The sequence below is a fragment of the Chiloscyllium plagiosum genome, unplaced genomic scaffold, assembly GCF_037043375.1.
Source record: "Chiloscyllium plagiosum isolate Xiang-an unplaced genomic scaffold, Cpla_swu_hap1 HiC_scaffold_18, whole genome shotgun sequence".
In the NCBI taxonomy this organism is placed as follows: domain Eukaryota; kingdom Metazoa; phylum Chordata; class Chondrichthyes; order Orectolobiformes; family Hemiscylliidae; genus Chiloscyllium; species Chiloscyllium plagiosum.
This window is the reverse complement of record NW_028270156.1, coordinates 23,563,068-23,581,288: the sequence shown is the minus strand read 5'-3', so window position 1 is coordinate 23,581,288 and position 18,221 is coordinate 23,563,068. Positions and strand designations below refer to the sequence as shown.

Here is an 18,221-nt window from a genome sequence, read left to right as displayed (position 1 = left end):
GCAAGTCCTAAATCCATTCAATAAATGGAAACTCATTTGTATTTTAATTATAATTACCATCCTGATACAAAGACAAAGTACTGGAGAAGCCAAAAACAAGTTTTAATTAACGACAACAGAAAATTTAGAACCAGTAATTAAAACAGGAGCTAAAATAAAAGTGCTAAGTTGTGCAACAAAACAGATGATACAATTAAACAGATTTCCAAATTCAATAAAATCAGTCTGGTTGGATGCTTAACAAAGACCATTTGTCTATTAACAACGACGAATGGACAAGTAAACTTCCAGAAGTATTAGAAACTTCCCAAGTCATAGTGAGACTTCATTATAAAAACAAAGCGCCAGTAAGACTGATGGAAATAAGCTAAAGTGACAAGGTTTAAAATTTGGGAAGAGACTAAAACTACACTTACACCACTGCCTTTTTTTTAAAAAAAAGTGTCTCATATCTTTGCTGTGCATTATGCCAATTTATTGCCAATCCCTAGCTGCCTTTGAGAAGGTGGTGAGCTGAGTCACCAACAATTTCAGAAATCAAATACTAATCACTACTTAATCAACATGGCTGCCTAGATCACTCATGATCTCCAAAGTTAATGGTGACAGATCACTATAAAACTATCCCCCACTGCCCTTTGATGTGAAGGACACTGCTTGTCACTGGCCACCCGGGTGTTTTCCTATCTTCCTGGTGGTGGAAATTGAATAAAGATTCGTGCACTTTGTGTCTTTCACTGTGTCTCACACCTACACACACACACCATGGGTGTTGGGGAAAAAAATAAGCACTACCGCACTTAGGTGGTAGTGTGGGGGTTAGAAAAAAAAAGAACAGGAGTGTCCCAGAGAGAAAAAAAGAAAAAAAGAAAAATAAATAAATAAATAAAACTATCCCATGCAAATGGATGGGAACACCATTACCTGCAACTGAAACCACACTGCAACTGAACTAACAGCAAAATCCAAATCTTGGAACTCTCTTCCAAAAAAGGTATTGCAGTGCCCCTACAGCCCCGAGGACTTCAGCAGTTCACCACCAACCTTCTCTCGTGCATTTGGACATGGCCAATAACTTCCGGGTGTAGCTAGAGACGACCATATCCATGAACAAATAAATAAACTTAACTTTAGCAATAGGAAGGAAAAGTCACAATATTTTTACAAGTTCCCTGCTCAAATATAGGAAGGATTCAAATAGTTCACCAATTGTACAGCTGAGCCTTGATAACCGGAGATGGAAATTTCATGATTTGTAGAATTTCAGTACTCAGTCCTTTTTCCAACTTTTTGTGTGGAAATGTATATTCCAAGTCAGAGCATGATTCCCCACATCACACCTCAGTTTTCCAAAGTTCACCAATGAAGGAGGAGAAATTGATCAAACTACATTTTCCAATATTCAATAAGACAAATTAAAAATCCACAGGAAAACAAGATACCTTCAAACCTAACAGCTTCATCAACTTAGTTCCAGGTTTTCTACAATTTCCTTCAGGATTAACAAAATGTCTCTTTAAACATTTTAACAAGCTTTTTAACGTTATTTGGTTGAGTTGATTACCCAAATTTTTAAATCATGGAAGTTGGTCTCACTGATAAATAAAAATCCATTTTTACATAATCATGCTGTTACATAATCATGCTGTTACACACCAAGCTTTAATGCAAATGCCCTACAGTCAGGGAATCAAAACTCAAAAGTAAATATCATATCTCAAGAGTGAAATAATGGCTGTTTTGTGACTCAAATTCTTTTTGTGCCATGTTGTTGCACACCGAGGTCACGAAAACATGACAAAGAAATAGAGCACTCACAACTTCCCAAAGATGTTTCTCCATAGTCCTTAACTTTTTTTGCTACTCAACACACATTAATTATGAAATTAGTAAAATACGTTGGCACAATACAGCCATGGAGTTTTTCTTGTTGCAAGGTAGAACCACATTGTTGTTTCGTAATATTACAGCCAGAATGTAATGCACCAAAACTCAACTGCTTATTGAGAACTTGCTATTCTAAGTAACAAGATAGTACTCCAAAATGCTTTTGTCCTCAGTCCTTCTGTACAAATCAACGGGGTTAAGCAATATTGATCATTAATTTTTACTCCAAAGTAATATATTTCTCATCTTTTTTCAGTTAGTGGTTTAAAAACAGTACCTTCTGGAGGCTCCTCTTTAAGGTAAGGAGGCACATCTTCATATGTAGTATCCTTCACAGCTGTCAAATCTGTCACACTTTCAGTTATCTGAGCTTGTCTCTCAGGCCCCTGTTTGAAATAAAAGCCAAACTAGAAGTCTGGAACTTTCAGAAGAGGAAAATTTGTCAACTAAAACAAAATAATTTACAAAACCCTTGCCTTCCCCAAAGGTAAAGTCTTCCAAGTTTGAATGTCCTCTTGAAAGAATTCTTGAATGAACATATAACAGATTTGGCTATCAAACTTTAGGAAACTGTGATACACCAGGGCAAAATCACAACATGATTTGTTGTAAGTATTTCCACCTAATAAAGATTAGCATGTTCCTCCCCACCCCATCCCCCACCCCACATGTCCTGAGGAACCACACCCACATGTTAAGATCATAACAGCTTGCATCACAGAATTAGCACTTATCACAACACAGACTGATAGCTGAACCACATTTTACTTTCCACCTCAGCATTTGTAACAGACTAAGTGTAAACCCAAGCCACCCAATAGTCATTTCAATGCTTCCTTACCAGACTTATGAACAACTAATTCCAGATCCCAATTAATTCATTTCCATACACTGGTTTTGTTTTAAACACAATACTTAATTTGTGTTAAAAGTTAAAAGAGAAAAAGTAAATAAACACAAAGCTATTAAAAATGTTTATGCTTTTAACCCAAAAAATTTGTTTTCAGCCACCCTATTCCTCCAAGAGACAGTTAGTTAAGGTAACTCAGTTCACTCAGGTAAAAGGATAAAGACTTCTAACTTAGCTTTCCACCAATTGGACTTCCAAAGGTGGTGAGAAAGATAATGCAGGGAGCTTTTCAAATCTTCATGCTGTCTTTTCAGCCAAGTCTCCTCTGAAAACAATTATAAAGACAAACTTCAAATCTGGTTCCATCCTGAGACTAACCGTCCTTTCTCATAACCTCAACTACCATTCAACATCTACTTGAACACTGGCTCTAAAGTCTGGAAGAGACCCTATTCCCAGGTCCTAAGTGTTAACAGCCAACCTCTGCTGTCTGTTTAAACACAAAGCTCTTATTGGGGTCTCTGCTGGAATTCTTATCCAGGCATCAGCCTACAATTAATCTCCAAGATTGCCCTCAAAACAAAGCTTGCTTGGTTAGTTCTCTTTTACCTCAAACTGTTTCAAAGTCCACAAATCATTCTCAGCTCAACTCCCAGTTTACAGCTCTAGATCAACAACAAAATAAAAACAGAAGTAATGAAAAAGCAGCAAAGGTTTAACACCGATTCAGCAGACATATCCTCAATGAGATCGCTTCATAATTTTGAACATCCTTAACAAATAGTTTCCTTCGAGCAGACAAGTTTAACGAACAAACTAACTTTGAGCATTTGATTATAACTGGTTTGCTTTTATACTTATACTTGTGTTTCTAAAACTCAACCTCACTTTGTGACCTTTTCTACTTGCCATCTCAAAAAATGTTAATCCCAGATTTGTCCCCACATTCCCACAAATTAAAATATATATTGCCTCACGTTCCTCCTACCAAAATGCATTACGGTTACATTTCAGCTGCTAAGTTACTACCCATTTCATCAGGTTGTCTGCTAATCCATCCAAAAAGAGCACTGCCAGCATAATGTTCCTCAGTGTTACACTTAAAACTCACTCTTCATAGTGTTCTATTTGTAGAGTGAAATTCAAACATGCAACTTCACAATTCAGAAATAATCACACCATTCTTAATAATACTCCAAACAATCAAAAACTGAATCCATCCAGCTGCTTCAGGCTCAAGTAACATCACAAGCTGAATTGAGACACAGCTAGTAGTCATTAACATGATCCATGATAACCACATCTGCAGCAAGTTTCTGCAGCTTCAGCAATGTTGGCTCTCAGATGGTAAGCTCAAGGTCAAGCTTCAGGTACTGCAATGCATCAGGATTGGAGAATGTTTGCAGCTTTGGAAAAGAGTTGTAGCTCAGGTTGTGGATCAAGCTGTCCATCAAACTAGTTGACCTGTGCCTTACAACCCAATTCACCTTCAACAACAAGATGTACAAATCAATGGGTTGTCAATGAGATAACCAATATCAGGACACCTAGCAGAAGCAGTTATGCTGAAGTCAGAACAAACAGCCCTTCCCACAATCCAGCCCAAGCTTGAGGTCCGTTTTGTGGATGACACCTTTGTCATCACTCAACGCAACAATTAAGAAACCCACTTACACAAACAACATCCTTACCAGTATAAAGTTCACAGAGGAAGAGAACAAGACTCCCTTTCCTCGACATCACAGTAGAATGAAAAGCCAATGGAGAACTGCAGACCAGCGTCTGCAGGAAAGCCACATAGTGACCAGATATTTAACTATAAGATCAATCATCTCAACACCCAAAAATGGAGCTGCAGCAGGGCATTATTTAAAATGAGCCACAACACACTGCAGCACCCAGGAATGAGAGACCAAGGAAAAACACCTATATAACAAATAACAAATACCAGATGAGTGCAGTCTGCCATTCCTACACAACGTGCCCAGAGACTCTAGTCACCCTGCCATACATTAAAGACATCTCAAAGAGGATAACTAGACTACTCTGGCCCCTTGGCATCATGGTAGCACACAGAACTACCACTACACAGAAACGGCTCCTCATTAATTTCAAGGACCCCATACCAACAACCAGCAGAACGAACATCAGATACAAAATACCCTGCAAGGACTGCAACAAACCTTGTGTTAGACACACTGGCAGGAAACTAGCCACCAAAAACATGACCAACATCATTAGTATCATATACACAAAGAGGGACACCAGTTTGACTGGGACAATGCATCGATCCTGGGATAGGCTAAACAAAGACACACGCGGGAATTCATAGATACCTGGCATTCAAACCTGATCTCCATTAATAAACATGTCAATTTGGTACCATTTACCAACCTCTCAGAAAAATAACCGAAAGGGTCATCACTCACCACAACAGGCCAATACACATTAATAGCAAGTGGGACATAACACCAGCGCTTCATCGGAGACTCAGTGATGTTACCTAGCATGGTGACAAAATGTCAGAACAAGTCTACCAGCTCAGCCAGCAAACTTACAAACTGACTGGGGCATGTCACCTAAACACTTAGTTCTTGGAGGGAATTACACCCATTAAGCAGTTTAATTTTAATCAATGATTGGGATAAAAAGGTCTGCCTGCAAGTGAAGTAGGTGTGGAATCTCACAGTCGCTCTTGCTATCTTCTAACAGGCCTGGTAACTGTCCAAATTCCAGACTATATGTAGCCAAGAGCAGGGACTGCAGGGAGGATATGCAAACTGACCAGGGAAGTGTGGTGCAGGATGCCATGCTAATGTGTAGAATAAAAGGGAATGCCATGGTTGTCAGAACAGTCTCTTATATTCTCATCTGTGGAAAGAAGGTAATTTCTTCAGGACTAGAGTAATTTTGAACAAGCAAAAAAAAATTCAGTGCTGTGATCCAGATAGGTACCAACGACCAAAAGAAAACAAACACAATCACTGCTAATGGCTTTTGAACAATGAACTACCCTGAAAAACAAAACAATGAACAAAGTCAATAAATAGTTAAACATACAGTATGGATTCCTGCAATCCCCCCCATTTGGATTTGCGACTTGAAGATTATCCAATTATCCTGCTATATGGTTTCTTGTTAGTCCTCTTCTACTCTCACAATGCCTATAACACCAGAAGCTATGAAATGATGCAGTTACCTTTCATGTGGCAACTTATTGAAGGTCTTTTTGAAATCCAGATACGGATCTACTTGTTCCTCTATACCCACACATCATGTTGAATTCTCAAACAAGGTGGTGAATGCATTACCAAATCAAGTATGCTTTGTGCTAGATGTACAGACAGGTCCACCTCAATGGTAAGTAAAGAGCATTCCATTGCATCCTGATTGGTTCCTCGCATGTGATGTATAGATACTAGTCAAACAAATGGAGAATCGTCACTTCTAGTCTGTCGATGAAGCCATGATATGTAAACAGCTGGTACAGTTAGAAACTTAGTAATGATAATGCCATTAAAATGTCATGAGTAGATGGTTAGATTGTCACATTATGTTTCACTCATCTGAGTCCAAGTTTGAACTATTATTCAACAAGAACTTCCAGGCTCAAATCACAACAACATTTTTACATTGCTTTCCCAAAAGAAGCAGAACATAGAATGTTGGGACCACACGTTTTAAAAAGGAAATCAAGGTTCCAAACAAGACGTACACACCAGGAACAAATTCGTCCACCGCCCTCAACTGTATGTTATCAGCAAAGATCTGGACCCTTAGCGAGGTCTCTCGGTTCCACGATCAGTCAATAAACACTCTCAATCAGTCTGGCTTTTAAGACTTCACTCTTCATTTTTCATACAGAGCGTCCAGAAACTGAAATTATACACTTCTGCGTTGCTCAGAGGAGCTGCCCAATTAGCTTAAAACAGACATTTTTATACTTTTCTTAAAGAAGGGTACAGGCTATGATTGCCTAGTACATTCAAACAGTTACCATTCAATACATGATCCTGCTTTATTTGACAGTTACTTGGTCCAATGATATTTCCTGGGAACCAACTTCGCTTTCCAACACTCAGGCCACCCTTATCTCACTAACCAAGCCATTGCACCTGCATCTGAAGTTCAGTTAGGATGGCCAGTAATGTCTTATCTCATTTAGTTATTTCTATGGTGTAAAGAGAGCATTGTCTGCTAATCTCTATTGAAGCAGACTATGGTTAATCAATTATGCAGCTATAGCAGAATTAGCAGTTAGTAATTTAAAAGTCATTTTATGCAGCTTTAGCAGAATTGTCAATTTGCAGCCGAGAAGCTTGTCATGTTATTTACATAGAGAAGCCATTTTATTGCTGCCTAAGTTATTAAGAGCATCTGTTAAGTGGTTGTTCCTGACAACAACTAGTTATCTCAACCTGTATTCAGGTTTCAGATCCTCATCAGCAAGCTGACACCATCAGCTGTGACCCCAAAACAACTCTCTGATCAAAAGGAATAGTGAACTCAATCAGAATCTCATCAGACCATGGCCTCGAACAAGTCCCAGAAGAGGGGATAAGGAAGACTGACAAGGAGTGGGAAGGGATGCTGTCGAAATTGCCCATTACCTCCTCAAAAGAATTGACAAATTTGTCAGGCATGACCTCCCCTTGACAACGTTGTGCTGACTCAGGTCTATTTTCTGAAAGGAAAACCCAAAATATAACGTGCATCTTTGAAAAGGTAAACTTGAATGTCAAAGCCCAACACCTGTTCATTTCCAGATTTGAAAACAGGCATTAGAACTTTTTACATACATTTTAAGACAGCATACCACAACGATCATGGTGCCAGATCTATTCTTGACAGTTACAGCACATGAATTTTGTCTTTAAAACTGTATCCTTTCCATTAGTTATAAATAGAAAACAAGATGTAGGGAATTCTAAGTTCACCCAGGCAAATCACTGCAGAAAGTGCCAAGATTTCACAACATCCAGTCTCAGTGAAGTCAGTCAGATCAGGATAGTCAATTTTAAAGATTCAGCATCAGAACCTTTCAGAAATCAGACTGAATTTCTTTGTTAATTTTTAACATAAATGTGCTATTTTCAGCTGTATGAACATGTTATAGTTAACATTTACAGAATAATTAACTTTACAGCAAGTTACTAACATCAAGAACAAACTTGTACAGTGATCAAGTGACCCAAGCAAATATTGTCTGCAACAGCTAAGCATAAGAATCGAAGACATAGAAGCAGAATTAGGCTATTTGACCCATAGAGTCACCTCCACCTTCAATTGTGCCGGAGATGTTTCTCATCCCCATTCTCCTGCCTTCTTACCGTAACACCCAATCTCCTTATTGATAAAGGATCTGCCGTAAATCCACTCAATATCTTGGCCTGCACAGCCTTCTGTGGCAAAGAGTTCCACAGATTTACCACCCTCTGGCTGAAGAAATTCCTCATCTCAGTTTTAAAGATTCATCCCATTACTCTGAAGCTGTACCCTCAGGTCCTAGTTTCTCCCACTAGTGGAAACATCTTCTCCTTATCTATTCCATCCAAGTCTCTCAGTATTCTTTAACTTTCAAACAAATCTTCCCTCATCCTGCTAAACTCTACCCCTCCTCATATGGCATGTCCCTCATCTCCAGAATCATTATTGGAAGCCTCCTCTGGATCCCCTCCAAGACCAACATATCCTTGTTTAGCTACAGGGTCCAAAACTGCTCTCAACAGTCCAAATGCAGTCTGACCAGAGCCTTGTACAGCCTCAGCAGTATAATCTTAGCTCTTGTATTCTTGCTCTGAAAATGAATGCCAACATTGCCTTTGCATTCCCAACAGCTGAGAACCCATATGTTAACCTTAACAGAATCCTAAACAAGGACTGCGAAGTCCCTTCATGCTTCAGGTTTCCAAATCCTTGCCCCATTTAGAAAATAGCCTAATCTTATATTCTTGCTACCGAAGTGCAGAATCTCACAGATTCCCATTTTGTATTCCATCTGCCACTCTTTTGCCCACTCAGCTTGTCCAAGGCCTTCTGCAGCCTCCCCATTTCCTCAACACTACTTGGCCATCCACCTATTTTTGTGTCATGTGTAAACTTTGGAGCAATGGCCCAGAGTTCCTTTGTCCAGATTGTTAATGTATAAAGATAGTTGTGATCCCAAACCCACGAACTCGAGTCACAAACTCCCAATCTGAAATAAGCCCTTTTATCCCTAATTGGCCTTCTGTCAGCCAATCCTCTACCCATGCCAAAACTTTACCTCTAACACCATGGGCTCTTCCCTTATTTTAGCAGCTTCCTATGTAGCACCTTATCAAACACCTTCCTTCAACCCAAACACACCGTATCCACTGGCTCTCCTCTGTCTAAATTGCTCATTATCTCCTCAAAAGAATTCTGACAAATTTGTCAGGCATGACCTCCCCTTGACAAGATTGTGCTGACTCAGGTCTATTTTCTGAAGACACAAATCCTTGATTATGCAGCAATAGATCACAATAGCACCATTGATATGAAACCCGTATCCCCTGAAGCACTTGCTGCCAGATGGAAACAGCAGCTTTTGCCTCATTCTAGTGAGCAACCAATACCTTTATATTAAAGTTGCAGCTGTTAAAAACCACAAGCCAGTCACTGATGCTCGAATCACTGTAGTTGTGTTGTTGCTCAGTTATCCAGCAACATCTCTTCCATGCATTAGTAGGACATCAGCATCCCTGGCTGGCCAGCATATCTTGTTCATCCCTAGTTGCTTATGGTATGAGCTGTCTGCTTGAATCCTGCAGTCCACATGTTGCAGGTTGACTCTCAATGCATTTAGAAAGGGAATTCCAGGATTTCAACCCAACAAGAAACTTGCCAAGTCAAGATGGTGAGTGCGACTTAGTAATGAACTTCTAAGAGTATTTTTGTCTGTCAGCCACACTTGCCCTTCTAGATGGAGATGGTGAAAGGTTTGGAAAGTGCTGTCTGAGGATCTTGGAATTTCTGCAGTGCATCTTGCAGATTAGGACACAGTTGTGGTGGTGCCACCAATCCTTTAAGTATTGTTCTGCATAGTGCCAAGCTTGCTGTTGGAGCCATAGCCATCAGGCATATTCCTAACCTTTGCCTTGTACATGATGGACAAGTTATGGGCAATCATGTGAGATAGATACTCTGTAGTACTCCTAGTCTCTGATGATAGTGGGGTTCCAGTGATGGTAATATGCAATGTCATGGGATGGTGGTTAGATCATTTCTTATTGGAAATAGTCAGCCTGGCATTGTGTGAATGGTACTTGGCACTTGTCAGCCCAAGCCTGGAAACTGTCCAGATTTGTTGCAGAACGAGGAGCTAATTATTGAACAAACATTCTCACTTCTGACTTTACGATAAGAGGGAAGGTCATTGATGAAGCAGATGAAAATGTACCGAGGACCATGACCCTGAAGAATTCCCATAGAGACATCCTGGTGCTGACATGACTGTCCTCCTATAACCACAACCATCTTCATATAATTTTAGATGGGACTCCAAGCAGAGAAAAAAGGTTGCCCCAATTCCCACTGATTCCAGTTTTGCTAGCACTTCTTGATGCCACACACAGTCCCATGCTGCCTTGCCATCAATGGCTGTCACTCTCACCTCACCTCTGGTATTCAGTTAGTTTGTCCAGAGAAGGCGGTGATGAGGTCAAGAGCAGCATGGCCCTGGCAGAAGCCAAACTGGGTGTCACTGAGCATATTTATTGCTAAGCAGGTGCTGCTTGATAGCACTGTTGATGACACCTTCCATCACTTTACTGACGATTGGGAGTGGACTGATAGGGTACTAACTGACTAGGTTGAATTTGTCCTGCTGTTTCTGTACACAATATTCCTGGGCCATTTCCCATATTGTCAGGTATGTACCAGGTGTTAACATAACATTGGAACAGCTTGGCTAGGGAGCAGCATGTTTTGGTGCCCAAGTGTTCAGTATTATTGCCAGAATTGTCAGGAGCCATAGCCTTTGCATCTCCAGTATTTCTTGGTAACAAGTGGAGTGAATAGAATTGGCTGAAGACTGCAATGTCTGATGCTAGGAAACCACTGTAGGAGCCCAAGATGGATCATCCACTCAAAACTTCGAGCTGAAAATTGCTGCAAGTGCTTCAGCCTTACCTTTTGCACTCATCAATCTGTCTCCTCCATCGTTGAGGTTGGGGATATTTGCTGAGCCTCCTCTTCCACTGAGTTGCAACTGGATGTTGGGCTACAGAATCATTTAGCTCTGTCATTTGCCGCTTGGTAGCTTCAGCAGATGGACACCCCATTTTTCGGCATGCATAGTACTGCTCCCTGCATGCCCTCCTGCATCCACTTATGTAGGGCTGATCTCCTGGTTTGATAGTAATGGTTGAGTGGGTGTTATGCCGGCCTATGAAAATGCAAATTGTGCTCGAGTACAATTCTGCTGCTGTTGACGGTCTACAATTTCTCATGCCCAGTTGAGTTGCTTCAGAATTGATATAACTGAGTGGCTTGCTTGGCTTTGTGTCAATAAATGTGGTGCTGGAAAAGCACAGGAGTTCAAGCAGCAGAGGAGCAGGAGAGTCAATGTTTCAGGCATAAGCCCTTCATCAGGAAAGTGAGGGGTGCCCAGAGATTAATGTGTTTGGGGGGGTGGGGGTGGGCGGTGGTGGTGGAAGGAGCTTGGAAAGTGATAGGTGGATGAAGATCGGGGATGATGGTGATAGATTGTAGCAAAGGCTGGAGTCGGTAGGTGGGAAGGTAGGATATTTCAAGAGGGCAGTACCAAGTTGGAGGGTTGGATCTGGGGTATGGTGGGGGGGGGGAGAGGAGGAGGGGAGATGAAGAAACTCGATCAATGTCGATTTCACCAGTTTGATTGGAGGGTCCCAAGACAGAAAAATGAGGTGTTCCTCCTCCAGGCGCCTGGTGACTTGGATTTGGCAGTGGAGGCGGCCCAGGACTTGCATTTCCTTGGCGGAGTGAGGGGGGTGGGGGAATTGAAGTGGCCAGCTGTAGGGTAGTCGGGTTGTTGGGTGCATGTATCCCAGAGATGTTTCCTGATCCGTTTCCCAAGTTGGCGTCCCGTCTCCCCAAAGCAGATTTTCACAGGCAGTTAAGAGTCAGTCAACCGCACTGTTGTGGTTCTAGAGTCACAAAAAAGCTAGACGAGGGGAGGACGACAGATTTCCTTCCCTGAAGGATTTGAGTGAGCCAGGTGGTTCCCCCACCCAACCCAACCCAACCATCAAAAATAATACCAGTAGGTCATCACCTTCCCCTTTAGTGATGACAGGTCACTGCTTGGAATACACCTGGAAAGATGTCAGCTCAGCTTGCCACAGGCCTCATAAGCCTGGCCTTAGTGGAAAGTTTCATATCCATTCCACATCCAATGCTTAAATAGCCTCAGGTTCAATCCATTGCCACAATAGAGATAAAAGACGGACAACAAATAGTTAACTATCATTTGAGTTTAATACAAGACCTTCATAAATTATAAATTGCTTTGAAAAAAAAACCAAACATTAACTTCAACTTGCTGTTGTGCTCTCAACCAACTTGGGCCAAACCCTTGGAATCAAACACAAGATAAAAAAAAACTTTTAAACTCTTTCACATGTGAAGAAAGCATTGGCTCTTCTTTTTTTGATTTACAATTTTCACATGGGATCAATGTCATTTTCAGAATATTCAATTTAAATAACGATGCAGACACAGGATCATGCAAGTCTACAGAATTTCAGGAAGTTTTGGGGCAGGAGAGAGAAAGAACATGGCTTGGTAACAGCAATGAGTATATGATTTACACTCTCTCCAATATTTTCAACATCTTGGAAGCCAGTTCCAGTCGGAGTAAATTGACAAGAACATCCAGTCACAGACAACAAGGATTCCATAGATATTGATTCTATTGAGAATCAAAGGCATCAGCTGAACAACCACAGATTCAGGTTCAAGTTAATACTTTTCCTCTCCCAACTAGAGGAGACAAAATCCTTTTCAAACTTCATACCTTAATTTGAGATTACCTTTTAGTTTTTTTCCTATTATAAGATAATATCTTTCTTTCTTTCACTCGAGAAAACTTGGTAACTGGGTCCCTAACTTTGACTGGTTACTACATTTTAAACTGAAGTGAGATACAGTTGCAAGCCAAAAAAACATTTAAAACCAAAAGAGTGAAGAGAAAGGAGTAGATTCACTCTCCCTCCTGAAGATAAATTTTGTAGGTTTGACCAAGCGATTGTCACCACTGGCAAATGATAGAACCGGAGTGCAAGGAAATAAATCTTCTCTTGTTGGCAGTTTAAATTCAAGTGCAGAAAACATTTTTATGTTTAAGCCGAGATGTACAGATTCTTTTTCAATAGGAGAAAGCAGGGACACAGGGAAGGGTCAGGAAAGTGGATGTGAGGAATGCCAGATCAATCTTGATACTATTGGATGGTGGAGGGGACATGAGGGGACAAACTTCCTACTCCTTGCCCTATTTCTTAAGCTCTTTTTTACTTTGTACACTTGATAAAACAGGAATAACTTGCTAAAAATTGAAGCTGTTACCCTTGGAAGAACTGGGGGTGGAATTTCATCTGAAGCCAGAAAAACAGTCATTGTAAAACATGCAGCCAAATATCTGGCAGTGGAAACTGAAGACCATGAAACAGATTAATATTTTAAAAAACCGAGATTGGAATTGGAATTCCATCAGGGAAAAAAAAGAATCCCAGCAATTGGAGAAAAAACAATTTTAAACTCTTATGCATCCATTGTGAATACAACACAAACAAGTCTCGGTTCATTTCAATTGAAAGAATGGGTCATGTTTATGAAAAGGCTGGACCAAATGTCAGGAGTTGGGTCATCATACAAGCGCATGTAGAGAAGCTTCAAGGATTGATGACCAATCCGTAGGCCTTTTAGTGGAGACATAACACCTCGAATTCTTGCACTAAAGACAGTATAGGGATTTTTGATTTGAGAATTTTAGAACAATCAGTAAAACCTGAACGATTTTAAAATCCCTCTTCCTTCCAAACGAAGAAACTAAATTACATCATACAAAATCTAAAACTCTTAAGAAATACCTGATCAAATGAAATGACACAATGACAGTGGCACGTATCTTCATGACACATAGCATGCTCTGGGATACCTTCAAACAGGCCTTCAGGTTATGTACCTGTTTACTTTTTTTGCAGTGAAACTAGTCAAAATACATTACTTTGCTGTATAACCTGTAAGGGAGCAGACAAAAATATAGGAGAGGAGAGCAAATGTGTTCGTACTCACTGGTATATGCTCCATCTTTGCCTGGTCTGAGGAGTAATATTCAGAAAAAAATCTGCTTTCAGCAATCAAACTGTCTAAGATGAGGTGTGCAGCTTCAAGATATTACTGAAGCATACTGTGATTTGCATATACATGTCTCATTGGACCAGTGAGGGAGCCATCCAGACACAATTCAGCAATACCTACGTTTCTGGGAAAATTTCCCTAAAACTGTTTTCATAGGCTTCTCAATACATGAGCTGTGAGGGGCATAAGATCTCAGCATAGTATCAACATTTTTTAATCGAAACTATTCTAATGAGAGAGCCAGTCAGGGAAAAGGAAAACAGAAAACACACGTCCCAGAAGTTTGCAACATCAACATCCATGTTCTATTGTTCTCCAATTTGTCAACTGCAACTCTTTAAAAGAGCAAGGGAAAATTTGAGTAACTGAAAGGAAGAACACGAAAGCCCACAGGAAATGACTGACCTCTCAGTTCAGTCAAAGAACCACCAAACTAAACAAATGAGCATTCTTATGACATAGCACAGAGACATCCTTGAAGAGGGGTAAATGACTGCAGTAACAATCCACCTGGCTTTTGAAATTTTGTAAGTGGAGATAAAGAATTATGTTCCTGACTATTTTATAACCTCTGCTCTGTTTGTGTGCATTTGCTTATGGTAGTTTTAAAAGGGGTAATGTTTAAATTAACTAAATTAGAAATCCTGCCCTTCTGCTATTCCAGATAAGTTTAGGAATTTAGTTCAAATAAGGTTTAGCAATTCACCTGGGTCCTCTTTTCCCCACTGACTGCAAACAGTTTAATTACAATAAATAGTAATTCTTATGAAAAACCTGGGGTGCATTTTCTTTTAGCCTGAACTGGACAGATAGAGGTTAATCAAATTTACACATTTTGTCAACTCAAGGAATGGGGATTTTCAGCACAGTATCCCCAATAAGTTGTGACATGGAACAGTTGAAGTACAGAGGATTCTTACAAATTGGAGCTTCAAGATAGTGGAGGGGGCACTGATGCAAACTGATTTGTCAACAAATACACGGCCAAAAGAAATCCCAAATTAAAACGGTAAAGCAGTAAAAATTATGAAGTCTCTTTTTCCAATTTATTACAATTACCCGACCTTGTACAGTAAAAAACATTCAGGAAAATCTCTCTGCTTAGTGTACCATCTCTGAACAAGTATGATATCTACCATGTTGTTAATGCAGCCATGTTTTCACGCTGCACTACAAAATCCTGGAGCAGCTCTGCAGTTTCAACTAAAGAAAAAGACAGGCGAGTCGTTTGGCATTCATTGTCCCCAGTGTGTAAAGAGCATAGTGCATCTTTTTGCTTCATGCCATAGATTTCCACTTCCTGTATCAATTTCATTGTCTCTGACTGAGGAGATGACTCTCAGAAGTTAAGCCATCATTGCAGGGTGTTACCATCCTTTCAGGGAGAGATCTCCTGCTGAAAGATGACTTGCCCATGCTCCATGGTGGTGCACTTCCGTGTGGACCATCTCCATTTTGATTGGTTGGCATAGTCAAAAGACAAGCCTGCCCATGTTTATCAAATACAGACTTACCATTCATTAACTTTGCTTATCATTGCAACTTTCTATTCTTTTGGTTACTCTGTCCGCGAAAAGTAGCTGACAACTTAGCCACAGCTAGAGTGTTAGGTTAACCAAATTGGTCTCATTGCAATTTAAATCAAGAAATAGCTCAAGTAAACATCAGGTAGGACTGTAGCTTAAGCAGAGAAAATGATTACTCTTTCATCAAGTGGAAGGCAGACAGGGCTCAATCCCAGTTTGGATTTTACAAGGGAATAAGAACTGAAAAATCTTATCTTCCAGCTAATGCAAGAAGATCTGTAGACATCCCTAGTGTTGTGGCAATAGAAAAATGTTGCTGGGATATCCACAAATGAGATTGTATATCCAAGTTTTACTTATGAGAATGGAAGTGAAGGATGAGAATTTTGAACTTGAAACATTCATGAAACAAAACCAAAGTAGGTCAGTAATCATCAGATGATGACATAACCATGCTTGTTGAGAACTAGGATAGACAATCAAGCACAAAACTCCCCACAGATATCAGAATTGATTTCTGAACATGGAAACCACAGCAACCCCATATTATCTTCAATGTGCATTTTGTCCTTTACTTCTGTTGCTGTAATCATACATACAGCTGAGATCTTTTTTCCGAAAAGAACATAGTCAGCCTTGTGAACAGCTGTCATTGTTTTTTGCATATCGGGTCACAGTGTCCACAGGAGAAAACTAGTAACTATATGGTGTTCCGCACATAGAAGCATCCTTGTTCTAGCCACCAGTCCATCAATGCACAAATGAATTTCCCGATGGCTCAGTGTATTTCATCAATTATATTAAACCTCCTTAAAGCCATAAAGATATCAAAATTATGCTCTACTGAATTTTAAACACAGGTAATATTGAGTTATACAGCAATGAATGAAATTATATCATTTCAACTTTTTAAAGAGATGAAATTTCAGAACCAACAAGACTTTTTAAATAGAAAGCAATGAACATTAAAGATATCAGCTGTCTGTTATATTTGATTACTTAAATCTAACTCTGCTTTTGAGAAAACCCAATGATACCTAAGGAGGAGGTTCACATGCATTCTGGCCAAGTTTACAAACTTCTATCTGACTGCAATGAAATCCGTTGAACTCTTACGACACTGGATTTAGTTCACAAAGGCAAAGATTCTCTTCGTCCTAAGCCCAAATCACAGGCACGCTAATTTTTTTTTGTGACATGACCATTTAACGTTACAGTCAAGACATAAAAGATAGCATGTGCTTGTCGAGTGCGCAGCAAGTGCAGAGAAACTTCCAGCAATTCCGTTCTTTCCGAAGCCCGGATACGATTGGGATTGTCCTGCCTATGGTCGGGGGCTCATGGACGGAAGGATCCGGGCCTACCCACAGACTCAGCCTCAGCCTCCACCGCGGCGGAGGGGAGGTGGCAGTCAGGGGACCGCGGGGTCCCTTGGAAGGGTCCGAGGATGGGAGAGAAGGAGACCGGGGTCGCAGAAGCCCCCCCTCCCCAGCTCGCTGCGAGCCTGTGAGAGTGCGAACACACGCAGCTCCCCGCTTCCTCTCACCTTCATGGTGATCGCGACGAGGAGCAGGCGGCAACCGCCGCTACCTGAAGCCGGCTCCGTCACTCGCCCGCAGCAACAAGCCCCAACATCAAAGCCAGCACCGACAGGAAGTGACGACAACAGGGAAAAACTCCACCCCAGCACCCACTCTTAACCAATCGTCATGCTGCGTTGTACCCAACCAATCAGCATATGGCATCCTCCCTGCCTAATTAGCATACTTCGCACTACTCAACCAATCATCGTGCAGTCTCCTTCACACGGATTCGGTCCCACGTTATAATCCGACAAGTTCATTTGAAATCACAAGCTTGCGAAGCGCTGCCCCTTTGTCATGTGAAGGCTTCAGGAAATCACCAGGGGTAATGTGGTGTTGTGTGACTTTTAATCACGTCTATTCCAGTCCAACACAAGCACCTCAACATCATTGCACCAAATTGATACAGACCTCTCTGCACAACCTGGCCAAACAATCAACACGCAAACCGTTTCCAAATCAATTAATATGCAGATCTCTTGATCAATCATAAATGATTAAAGACTTAACGGCAATCTAGGTTTGTTCAAAACTTAGCATAAGTTGCATGACATTTTTATATTTTACAATAAATTCTGTGCCCTGTGAACCTGCCGTATCACCTGATGAAGGGCTTTTGCCCGAAACGTCGATTTCGAAGCTCCTCGGATGCTGCCTGAACTGCTGTGCTCTTCCAGCACCACTGATCCAGAATCTGGTTTCCAGCATCTGCAGTCATTGTTTTTACCTCTGCCGTATCACCTACCTGACGGAGGAACAATGCACTGAAAGCTAGTACTTCCAAATACATCTATTGGATTATAACCTGGTGTTGTGTGATCTTTAACTTAGCCAACCCCAGTCTAACACCGGCACCTCCACATCATAATATATTTATAACTGGGCTGAAGTTCATTGCCAGTACAATTCCCTTTGCTTGATCGATGTCATCGTCTTTACCTTCCAAACCTTGTGTAACGTCCATATCAATTTAATTTCTCTGGTCTTGATTTTGAACTAGAACTGAAAAAGGACAAT

The 18,221-nt window shown here is 40.7% G+C and overlaps 1 protein-coding gene across 1 annotated transcript in view; it reads right to left on the bottom strand.

The window, feature by feature from the left end:
* Nucleotides 1-17,288, bottom strand: part of LOC122557680 (transmembrane protein 263-like) — a 166,184-nt gene extending 148,896 nt beyond the window's left edge. The window contains exons 1-2 of the mRNA XM_043705515.2: nucleotides 17,168-17,288; nucleotides 2,165-2,273 (exon numbers count right to left, since the gene is read on the bottom strand). Coding sequence (XP_043561450.1) covers nucleotides 2,165-2,273; nucleotides 17,168-17,173 — 115 coding nt within the window. The 5' untranslated portion in view covers nucleotides 17,174-17,288. The remainder of the gene's footprint in view (nucleotides 1-2,164; nucleotides 2,274-17,167) is intronic.
* Between the last annotated feature and the right edge of the window lie 933 nt (nucleotides 17,289-18,221).